This window comes from Euprymna scolopes, chromosome 39 (genome assembly GCF_053919585.1).
Source record: "Euprymna scolopes isolate OS-2025 chromosome 39, ASM5391958v1, whole genome shotgun sequence".
NCBI lineage: Eukaryota > Metazoa > Mollusca > Cephalopoda > Sepiida > Sepiolidae > Euprymna > Euprymna scolopes.
Window position 1 is genome coordinate 80,597,410 of NC_136520.1, and position 12,568 is coordinate 80,609,977.

Here is a 12,568-nt window from a genome sequence, read left to right on the forward strand (position 1 = left end):
GTGGGCTTAGAACTAATTTAGCTGATGTTGAAGCATTTCTCCGAACAAATACCCCGGATATCTTAGCACTAAGTGAGACTAACCTACACTCCTCCATCCCCTCTAACTACTTTAACATGCGTGGATATCTTCCACTCTGCTGTAAGGACTCTGACAATCACATTCTCTACTTACACAGATGCAGCGGGCAGCACAACTCATAGCTTCTCTATATCTCACTCCCTATCACAAATTGTTACATTTCCAACCCGTTTCCCTGACCAGGAAGAACACGCATCACTTTTAGATCTGTTTTTGACCACAGTTCCTGATGATTGTATAACAAATGCTGACAGCCCACTTGGAATATGCATACCGCAGTTTTAACCGACATAAGTCCAGTTCAAGCAGACAGGAGTACATAGAAGCTAGAAGTAACGTTAAGAAAGAAATAGCGACAGCTAAGAGAGAATTTACTGAAACCACTAAAAAACGCATCAAAGCACAAAAACTAGGAACTCGTGACTTCTGGAAAATCTACAACAGTGTAGTAAATAATGGGCAATCAACAATTCCCCCACTAACCAACAATCACGAGGTTGTTTGCTCAGCAACCGAAAAGGCTAACATGCTTGCCAGTCGGTTTGCCTCAACCACCCCCTACCTGAATTTCCTATGTGGACAGACGCCACACTAGACGATCTGAAAATCACCCCTGCTCAGGTGCATGCTATCATAAAAAACCTTGACACTTCAAAAGCATGTGGACCCGATCTCATCCCAGCTGTGCTATTAAAAATGTGCTCAGCCGAAGTAGCTCCAGTTCTCTCCAAACTCTACAACAAATGCCTTAATGAATCTTGCTTTCCGGGCTGTTAGAAAGCTGCTTCTGTGGTACCAGTATTCAAGAATTCTAGCGAAAGAACTGACTCATTAAATTATCGCCCCATTAGTCCCCTCCCACTTTTTGCCAAAATATTTGAGACCTTAATTAACCATGCTCTAGTTCATCACCTTACAGATGCTAAACTTCTGACTGACCAACAATATGGATTTAGACAAGCCCGTTCCACAGCAGACATCCTTACTGTAATCTCTGAACGTATATACCATTCACTGAACAAAGTGGGGGGAGGGCAGAGCGGTAGCTCTAGATATATCTAAGGCTTTTGACAGGGTATGACATGAGGGTCTCCTCAGGAAAATTAGATCATACAGTATCACTGGTAGAATACTTAACATAATTAAATCCTTCTTAGATAAGAGAAAAATCCAGGTTGTCCTTGACGGTCGTACATCTGAACAATATGATATAAATGCGGGTATACCTCAGGGGTCTTTCCTTGGATCTCTACTGTTCCTGATATTCATAAATGACCTCCCCGACAAAATTGCCTCTGAGATGGGTATATATGCTGATGACACCACACTCTATAACAGGCACGACAGGAAAACAAATGAACACATATCTAAAGAAATGGCAGAAACACTAGAGGGTGACCTCCAATCTGTAGTAGAATGGGGACAAAAATGGATGGTCACGTTCAATGTTGCCAAGACTAAACTAGTTTCATTCAATAATTACAAGAAACCTTCTCTACCACCTATAGCAATGGCCAACGACTTTTTATCTGAGAGTCCATCTTTCAAACTCCTTGGCCTAACGTTCACAGGAAACATGAGTTGGAACAATTACATTGAAGGCATTGCCAGGGCCGCTGCAAGGAAGGTGGGCTCTCTCTACCGTGCTAGAAAACTAACACCCGAAAGTATCCTGTACCTCTATAAGGCAACCATTCGCCCATGTATGGAGTATTGCTGTCATATTTGGGCTGATGCATCGGCTACTAGTCTCTCGCTCCTCGACAAGATTCAAAAGAGTCGCAAATCTGATAGGCCCTGAACTGGCATCTAAGCTTCAGCCTCTGTCCCATCGACGAAATGTTGCATCCCTCTGCCTGTTCTACAAGTATTTTAATGGTGAATGCTCTAACGAACTGCAAGCACTTGTGGCCCCACGACGTGAACACCCTCGACAGACCAGACAGGCTATAAAATCCCACCCCCACACTGGAGAGATTCCTAGATGTAAGATCTTTCTACTCCAGTAGTTTCTTCCCCAGAACCGTTAAACTCTGGAATTCCATTCCAGGTCCCTGCTTCCCCAACTCTACTGACATGCAGAAGTTCAAGTGTAACGTGAACCAACATCTTGCTGCCCAAATCCCTACATAGTACCCCAGTAGTTGTTGCCCCTGTTAGTAGCCCCCTACACCAAAGTGGCAATGTGCCTTGTATGGGGTGAAAATGTAATAAAAAAAACTAGGTTTTACAACAGTTGAGAGTGATGATAGTCAAGTTGAGGAGAGTTGTGAGCTGGACACAGTCAAAGGCAGATCATGGCTCAAAGATGGGAAATGAGTTGATCAACTGACTGATGAACATGGTGTTAACAGTAGATGTAGATGTGGACTTTAGCATGTAGAGGGGTGATAGTGTCATACCCAGACTACAACGAATATTTACAGAAAGTGCTGGAGTCTGTGTTTCCTTTTGAGTTGTTTTTTATTTTATTTTTCATAGTTGTGAACATGTGATGCCACCTTGACGGCCACCAATATGAGAGATGACAACACGGCCAGAACCTAAAGCACAGATGAAGAAAAAAGTCATTCATAGCACACAACATTGGAGTGAATGGCAATGTCATCAAATGGGGTTGTATACATGATTTTATCATAGATATAAGCCTACATTAACATGAGTAAATGTGTCTCTTGATGGCAGGCAAGGCACAACTCTTTACTGCTCTGGAGGGTGGTTTTAGTATATATCAATGGCAAATAATACCTTGGTTCATGCAACATTTTCTTTGACTTGAACAATGAAACTGTAGATTGTGCAGTGTTTAAAATCCATCAATTAAAAATATTTCTTTAAGTTTAAAAGAAAAGAACAATGGATTTGAAGAAAATTTTTGAAAAATTTAACCTGATTTCAAATCCATCTAAATTTTTGACGAATATCTCTCTGTATCATGTTGACACTGATTCTTGTTAGATCATCAAAGCTAAGCAACACTGAGCCTGGTCAGTATCATATGGATGACCAGTTGAGAATACAAGACGCTGTATGTAGGAGGACATTGACACCTCTCTGCAAGAGCTGCAAAAACCTAACATCATCTAACGTCGTCATCTTCCCGAACAGAGATATACATGCAAGTGAATTGTGAATTTCCTGAAGAAGAATATTTTATTATTCGAAAATTTGAAAAAAAAAAAAATTTCAATTTTATTTTGATAAATAGAAATGTTTATTAAAAATCAATTTTGCACTCGTCTGGTTTTTCAACTGTTAAATCTTAAATTCTTAATATTGAGTGCTTTTCAAACAGTAGATTTCCTATTATATATATATATATATATATATATATATAAGATAAAATTTCCTATTATATATATATATATAAGATAAAAAGCTATAGCAAACATCTAAATGACTATTTTAACCACAGTTCCTGATTTCAAAAAAAGAAAAATTAAAAGATTCATCAGCCTTACTTTTAATGCTAGGTTTATTTATGGTGTCTTTTAAATTCAATAAAAACCCTCCAAAATTTGCTGATGAGGAGACCTTGCTTACCAAAAAACTATATATAATTATTCTACATAACTTGATGTATACCACAATAAAAAGCATTGTTTTCCGAAACGATCGTACTTATGAAACGGATTTTTAATTTAATTAAAATTTGATTTTTAAATTTTAAATTATTAATCACATTACTTAATATTGAATTAGCTCTAGGACATTTAACTATCGAGCTTATTATATATCTAAATTACAACAAGCACTTTCTATTTCCTGTATTTTAATTAAACTAGTAATTTCACTGTTACATTAAAATACACCCAGCTCTTTAGACTATTGTTCTAATCTCCTTTAAATTATATATATATATATATATATATATATATATATATATATATATGAAGAAATTTATGTGGCTGTGACACTGGACATGTTAATATTTCGGACAAATGGTTGGTTAAAACCAGAAGTCCTCAGGTGATTTAATAAATGATTGTTATCCACAGAGGAAACTAGTTCTTAATATATATGTCATCTACAGACAGACTATTTCGCTGTATCACAGTTCTTCAGTGCAGCTACTTCAGTACCCATCTCAACCCTGGAATCGAACCAACAACCATCGAGTTGATAGTCAATAGCTCTATTCAGACCACTGGGACAGGCACCATTAACAATGATATCTAACAATGTTTTATACAAACATTGACCACCACTCCCACAATGCCCCATTTGTTTACAAAGAACTTTGCTTTACACTTAAGTAATAGCAGCCAATATCAATTACCAAGAGTGATAGACCCCAAAAAGGTAAGTGTTTATATATATATATATATATATACATATACACTCAGGTTTTTTTATATTCAAAAGTAATGGACTAATGAATTCAACGAGGTTGTTAGATAGTGCTCAATAAAAAGAGCTGATAATACTTGTTTATTGTTATATAAACATGCACACATCCCGCTCAGATATCATCAGGCAGCGACTTGACTATTCAAAAGTTCAATGAATTCATTGAACTTTTGAATAGTCAAGTCGCTGCCTGATGATATCTGAGCGGGATGTGAGCATGTTTATATAACAATAAACAAGTATATATATATATATATATATATATATATATATTACACATACTAATGGTGTCCTGATCTATTCTTTATATATATCAGTACATCATACAAATTATTCTTCCAAAACATAAGATTCATAATATTTTTATTTTTAAATACATAAACAACAATTATCATTTGCATCATAGTGATTCAGGGTATTCACTTTGTTCTTATAAGGTAAAAGAGCTTGAGCAATATCACTTAGAATCTTAAACTTAAATAAAAAAGATCTACGTGAATTACCTGGGCTTTCCGATATCCATATTTATCTGGATATTTCCCCATAAATCTCCGAAATTCATTTCTTGTTTCTTTAGTAGCAATGATATAAGGTGGAATGCCTTTGTTGTTGCTGAAAAAGAAATGAACAATTGTTTTGCCTATTTTTTGGAAAACTTTATGATATCACACATATTTCATATCATATGCTGACTGATTTTACATCCATACATGCATGCATATATAAGAAATATTGAAAGGATGAAAATAAAATTGAAAAATATCAAAATCATGTCCTGTTATTCCTTTAACTAACAAACTCATCTATTTTTTAAAGTCTATGAACTAAAGACAACACTTTCTGACAAAGCTGAGAAGTGACGTGCAAAGGTGCTAATTCACCATCTCCACCAAGTTCTAAACCAATAGCATCAATATCACTTATATCACAGTTTCATGGTTATGAAATTCACAATGTGAGGGGGAGAGCCATTAACTGAGCAACTTTTCAGAACAAATGGGACACTCATGTTCCCCACAGAGTCCGCAAACTACGTCTTGCCACAATGCCTGTGATGAGAACAATATTGTCAGATATTTAACGACCTTTTAAAACATACTTCTTTAATTCAAACAATCTGAGCCCAATGGGTCACCCAATGGATCAGAATTTTTTTTTCTTGCGAAACAAAAAGTTCTTATTTAAAAAAAAAAATGTGAAGCTGAAAGACCATTTACTGTAAAATTAAAATCAAACCAAAAAATATTAAGAAAAGAAAAGAAAAAAGGATACACTTACCACAGTGCTGGATCAGCGCCAGCTTCTAGCAGTAAATAGATTATTTCCAGATGTCCAGCCTGTGCCACGATATGTAATAAAGTCCTTTTATCAGAGCCCCAACGTTCATTTAGGATTTCTGGAAATTTGATATCTGCAGCCATTTTCAGATCAGAAGTGAAATCCAAATCAAGAAATTGTTCTTGGAGGTTTTTATCACATTCAGTATTTATAGGATTGTTACACGAGTTTGCTTGATCAACACAAGGTTCCAAAATTGTTTCGGCAGAGTTTGTGACATTTTCTGAACTTAGTACAGTTTCCCCCAGCCCGCTACAAGAAACTGTCTTTGCAGTAGTCTCAGAAGCATTGACAAAATTTGTAGCATTTTCTAAACACAACAGAATTTCAGTCTTTACAGTTGTCGGCGCAGCATCAACAGTGTTTGTGCTATTTTTTGATTCAAACTGGGTCTCGGCTTGCCTGTTAGAAGATGCTGTCTTCACAGAAGCATCAGCAGAGATTTCAGAACTTTCGGATTGCGAAAAATCTTTGGTCTGTCTGCTAGAAGAAGCCAATTTTGCAGTCATTGCCGCAGAAGCATCATCACAGTTTGTGTGGATGTCGGCGGTGATCAAAGACAACTGATCTTCTTTCTGACAAACAGAATCAATATCATTTTTACAAGACTGTTCCTGAGTGGCTTCTGGTTTCGAAGTATTTTTAGCAAGCCAACAGAGGAGGTCTTTCATCTGCGAGACATTACCAGACTTGCAAGCATGATATATCAAGTTTTTTAAACAATCCTTTTCCTCTGAAAAAACAAAAAAATAAAAGTTCCTGAATTTTTTAGATAAAGATAATTTGTATTATTCGGATTATTGTTTTCATCTTGGGCCCATTTACCCTTATGGGATGAAGTAAAAATTATAGATAGAAAGGAACAGGGAGAGTAAAACGACTCAAAGAAGCAGTGCATATGCTGGGCGACGATTACCTACTAAGCAGGTCTAGTATAGAATTTAATACAATATGGAAAACATCAATTTATATATATATATATATATATATATATATATATATATCACACATACATACATACACATACATACCAGGTTAAAGGTATTCAAGAGTGATAACTAATTAATTTAAAAAGGTTATCAAGAGTGCTCTATAAAAGAACAGCAAGGTAAATTTTTATTAATATAAACAAATTCACATGGTTGCAACACTGAACATACTAATGTTTCAGACAAATGGTCAGTTAAAAACAGAAGTCTTTGTCAGGTAACTTAATGAATCTTAGGTCCAGTTCTCAAAGGTTTGATAATTGTTTTCTGTAGAAAGCAACCATTTATTAAGTCACTTGACAAGACTTCTGGTTTTAACTGACCATTTGTCTGAAACATAAGCATGTCCAGTGTTGTAACCATGTAAATTTGTTTATATTGATAAAAATTTATCTTACTGTTCTTTTATTGAGCACTCTTAATAACCTTGTTAAATTCATTAGTTATCACTGAAATTATTTTTAACACCAATGCATAGTTAAAGCAAAATAAATTGTTTTGAAACATTAAAATCATTTTCAATGTTTATTGGATAATGTTTACCAATTCATTTGTTTTATTTTATCACTTATATTTGAATTCATGTTTTTTAAACTTGATGTAAGTCATAAATCTATAAGATCATACCAATAAAATATAAAATAAAAGAGATCATACAAAAGTTATTTTCAGTAAATCTTCATTTAAGCAAACATGTTTGGCGAAGAAAGTTAAGTTAGTCATTACAACACTTACAACTGTGTAGGTCAAAATGTTCATAGTGTGATTATTTGTGTGTAATATACGTATCTGAGTAAGCATGATATTTTGTATGTATGTTAGTTTATCTTGTTCTTGTTAGTGCACATATAGTTGTGAGTAGCAATTCATTTATTTGCCTGACTGTTGCTAATATGCAGGAAGGTGTGTGTGAGATGAAATAAAGCTTGGAAGTCATTAAGTTCTTTTCACCTCCTCTGACCAAAGACTAGATGGAAGTGTTGAGCAGACATTCTGGAGTCTTTCAATACTGCGGTCAACTTGAGAATTCTGGATAAAACTGATTATGTTGACCATGTCTTATAAAAATTTCTAACTTTGCGTTGGTTTACTATTTTCACAGAGATTTTATTTTTTAGGTTTTAAACAATTTTTATTGGTTGAGACATTTAGCATGTTTTCCATGCTCAGGTTGTCCTCAAGATTCTGCTGACAATGTTCTATCCGATGTAAATTCTACAGATGTGGTGAATCAGAAACCCGAGATTCATTCTCCTCAAAGATCTGAGATTCTGGCACTTTCAGTGATGAGCTACTTCCCCGCTAGTCTAACAGAATTCGCAAACTGGTCGAACAGCTAGATTTATGAATGTGGGGGAGAACGTTATAGTTTTATTAAAAAAAAAAAAAATAATTAAAATGTTATGTTATAATTCTTGCTCATGCCATTTTCTTTAATGAAATTAAGCCCTTTTTATTCTTGTATATATTCTTTTGGCCTTTTGCCTTAGTTAAATTAATTATGAACAAGTCAGTTGAATAAAACCGTGACAAGGTCTTTCTCCTTTTTGAACTACTTACACTACAATACACTACAGAAACAAATCTGTGTTTTTACTTACTGGATCCTTTTTTCACAGGTTTATAGTTGGATTTGTTGATATTTTTATTTGTCTTATCATAATTATTACTGTTTCCATCATCAGCTGTTGGGCATCCAAAATCAACCTCATCTTCCTGAAGATGAAGCATACTGATCTCCTCTTCGACAAAGCATAACTCTCCATCCATCTCATCATCTGAAGAAGAAAGGTCAGATTCTTTCTGCACAAGGTCCACTCTTTCATCTGAAAAGAAACATGACAATTAAAAAATTATTGTTTACTACTTTTAAATGTGTATACGCCATAAACATAAAACAAAAACATTTTCTTTATTAAAGTTTTTAAATATAAATTCCTGAATAAAATGTGTAAAAATCACTGAAAAGAAAAAATCACTTACAATCATGCCTAAACAAAAATACAAAATCGCAAAGTCACTAATAAAAATAAAATAATCATCCCAAATAAAAAAAATCCAAAATCACTCAAATATTTTACAAGTCAGAGAAAAAATGGAAACTTCAGTAAAAAATTAAAATCATAAAAAACTCAGTCATAAACAAAATTTGATGTTTGTTAAGATACAGTTGACTGATCGATTAAAAAAAAATGCCATTTCAAGCAAAAACAATATTGCATACTTAATTATCATGCTGAAAATAGTAATATGTCCAAAAATTATGAACAATCGAGTACAAAATTATTTATAGTTAATAGTAATTTTCACGGAAAATTGGGTAAAAATCACATTTTTCTTAGATGTTATAAAGTAGACAATGAGAGTCTACACACAGGGGATATAACTCCAAAATATTTTAGATTACTTGTTCATAGCTGCAATATTTGTTGTCTATAGCGATAGACTTTTGTTTTACTAAAAACACAATAGCAGTTCTATTCAATGAATTTTTGTAATTTTTGAATATGTTACTATTTTCGACATGACAATTAAGTATATGATATTGTTTTTGCTTCAATCAATCAATCAATAAAGGTTTTATCACTCAATGAGGAACCTTTCCATGGACTTTAGCCATCTATCTCTGTCCCAAGCTATCCACTGCCATGTGGGATCCATGTATTGTATCAGGTCATCCCTCCACCTCATTTTTGGTCTTCCCTTTGGCCTCTTATGTTAATGAGGTGTCCATTCTGTTATAGACCATCTGTTGTCATTCTGTCTGGCTACATACCCTGCCCATTTGTGTTTGAATGTCCTGATGACAGTATTGATATCAATAACTCCTGTTTGTTGGCGGATCCAGATATTTGTCTTTCTGTCTCATAGAGTGATTACCCTCTCCATCTTCCATTGCGCCACTTCCAAGAATTCATTTTGGGTGAGACATCAGGCCTGTAGATCATCATAGGTAGTATATATATATTCACTGAAGATTTTCTTTTTGATTGCCATACTTGCTTTTCAGCTTCTCATAATATCCACTTTCACAAAAGCTGCCCGTCTCAATGCTACCCTTTTCTTTATCTCAGGGAGGAGATTATCTTTCATAATTTTCTTTCCTAAGTAGATGTATCTTTCAACTTCCTCAATAGTCTTTCTATCAACAATTATTTGTGAGTTGGCAGCATGCTGATTCAAAATTACCTTGGTTTTCCCAAGATGCATGTTGAGGTCAACTGGTTTGCTCTTAGAGTGGATGTCATTTAGTTCCTGGGGGGAGTGTACCATCAGTACTATATCATCAGCAAAGATGAGATGTGACAGGTGCTTAAAACAACATATTTCAAAAATCGATTTTTTAATTATATCTTAACAAACACCCAAAATTTAAAAGTCATAAAAAATTTTTAAAGTCATACAAAAATTCAGAAAGTCAAGAAAAAAAAATCAAAAAATTTAGAATAAAAATAAAAGCTTAAAGTAAAAATTAATCGGATTTTTATTTGTTTTCAACTGTTTCATGACCGTCCATGAATATGAATACATCCATGCATCTATAGTATTTTGTTTTATTTCTATACATGTTAAATTTTCGGGAGAAAAAAAATTTTGTTTTTTTTTACTTTATAATTTAGGAATTTATTCAAAGTTTAATTTTATTTTAAGATTTTTAAAATTTATTTTGAAATCTTTTAAAAACATAGCATAAATAAATATAACTCCATATACATATTGGTCTCCCGATTTATCGGAGAGGGACCTATGTTTCCAGTGGCATCAGTCCGTGTGTTAGTTAGTCTGGACAATTGCCAGATAACTGTCCATTAGTTTTTCCTGAAATTTTGCCACAAATTCTATTTCATTTAATAGATTTGCACAGTAAAAAATTTTTTTTGGCGAAAATTCCTGTTGCCTCCCCAGAGGCTCAAAAGAGGTCAAAAATACCTCAAAATGGCCAAAAATGACATGTTTTGCCCCATAACTTTTGATCCAACCATTAGATTTTTCTGAAACTTGGCCCAAAAGTTGGAGCCTATTGTTTTTAATATAAATCCAGTATGGGTGACCTTGGCAAAATTTTGGTTTGCGTTCCCGGGGACTTTCAGTGCTAAAAATGCCCCTTTTTGTGGCTCTCTTTTCATATTTCTCAACAAAAACTTGATATGTCTGCCTATATAGTGGTTTTTCATGGTGGTCAACTGAAATATACATGTGTTAAGGCCTGAAACTGCACCATTATCCACTTACACTGGGATTCGGCATCCCCAGGGGCTCAAAAGAGGTAAAAATGCCTCAAAATGGGCAAAAATGACACTTTTTGCCCTATAGCGTTTGATCCATCCATTAGATTTTCCTGAAACTTGGCCAAAATATGGAGGTCATTGTCCTTAATATAAATTCAGTATGGGTGACCCTGACAAAATTTTGGTTTGCATCCTTCTGGGACTTTTAGAGCTAAAAAGACACGCCTTTGGTGGAGCTCTTTTTTCATACTACTCAAAAACTTGATATGTATGTCTATATAGTGATTTTCCATGGTGCTAAATTCAAATATACCTGTCTAAAGGCATGAAACTGCACCGTTTGTCTATTTTCACTGGGATTTGGCATTCCCAGGCGCTCAAAAGTGGTTAGAAATACCCCAAAATTGCAAAAAATGACACTTTTTACCCTATAACTTTTGCCCCATCCATTAGATTTTTCTGAAACTTGGTGAAAATGTGAAGGCAACGTTGGCCCTTCACACTTCTTACATTCATCATTTCTTCACTATTTTTGTGGCGCCATCTCACATGCAGCACCAGAGGGGGACCATGCACGTGCAGCTGGTTTAAAAAGGTAATATGCACATATAAATCTTATACATAAGTTCCACATTTTTATCAATTTCTTGTTCTCTTTTCTAATTTTTAATACAGGCAACACACACACACACACACATTATATATATATATATATATATATATATATATATATAGTCTTATTTGTAGTATTCCAAATTTTACTGGGTTTATATAATACAGTAATTGCTCATATACCAATAAATTTTAAGCCAAAAAGAGATGGCTTAAAGTGTAAGCTACAAAATTATCATATTTCATAATTGAACATTCATATATTGTTTTAACAAAAACAAAGACTTAAAAGAATGGGTTGATAGCAACAAATACTGTATTTCATCGTTAGTTACAATTGTTTCAAGACTATTCGGACAAATCCAAACATTATGTCATTTCAAAAATGAACCAGAGATGGAAACTAATAGAGAAGGTGTTAATGATAGAAGGGGGGGGGGATGGTACAAGAATCAATATTAGAAATAAAAAGAGGAACACAACTGCATTAGGTGATTGGGTCAGGGAACTTCATAGAAACAAAAAAAGATTTTGAATTGAAATGGTCAATAGTAGATAAGGGTAGTAAGTATAAACCTGGGAAATCAAAAGGTGCAATCTGTGTTTATTGGAAGCCTTCTACATAGTGAATTCTAAAGAAGAAATATTAAATAAAAGGCTGGATGTTATACAGGGATGTCTTCACAGGAATAGATTTTTGCGATCACGTCTTAAATGTAGCTGAGAGAAAGAACATTCTGGAAAAAATAAAGGTTCTTGAGTGCAAGGCCAAAGTTAATATAGAGTTAAATAGCTAAGAATGTTGTAAATTAGACGTGATGAATGATTCAAATCTAACAAGTAAATCTGGAATCTAACATTCTACACTAGAAACACATTTTTAGAAATAAAAACAATGGATTATTAGATAAGAAATTTAGATCTATAATAAGGATTAACAAAGATTAGCAATATTGCTTCAAAACTGGG

At 34.1% G+C, this 12,568-nt stretch overlaps 1 protein-coding gene across 4 annotated transcripts in view; it reads right to left on the reverse strand.

Annotated features, from left to right (window-relative positions):
• The window catches only part of LOC145263888 (tRNA endonuclease ANKZF1-like), a 62,132-nt gene that overhangs the window by 10,414 nt on the left and 39,150 nt on the right, over positions 1-12,568 (reverse strand). For all 4 annotated transcript variants that reach the window (XM_080120966.1, XM_080120967.1, XM_080120968.1 and 1 more), the window contains exons 10-12: positions 8,360-8,584; positions 5,710-6,502; positions 4,935-5,043 (exon numbers count right to left, since the gene is read on the reverse strand). In XM_080120966.1, the coding sequence (XP_079977092.1) occupies positions 4,935-5,043; positions 5,710-6,502; positions 8,360-8,584 (1,127 nt within the window). The remainder of the gene's footprint in view (positions 1-4,934; positions 5,044-5,709; positions 6,503-8,359; positions 8,585-12,568) is intronic.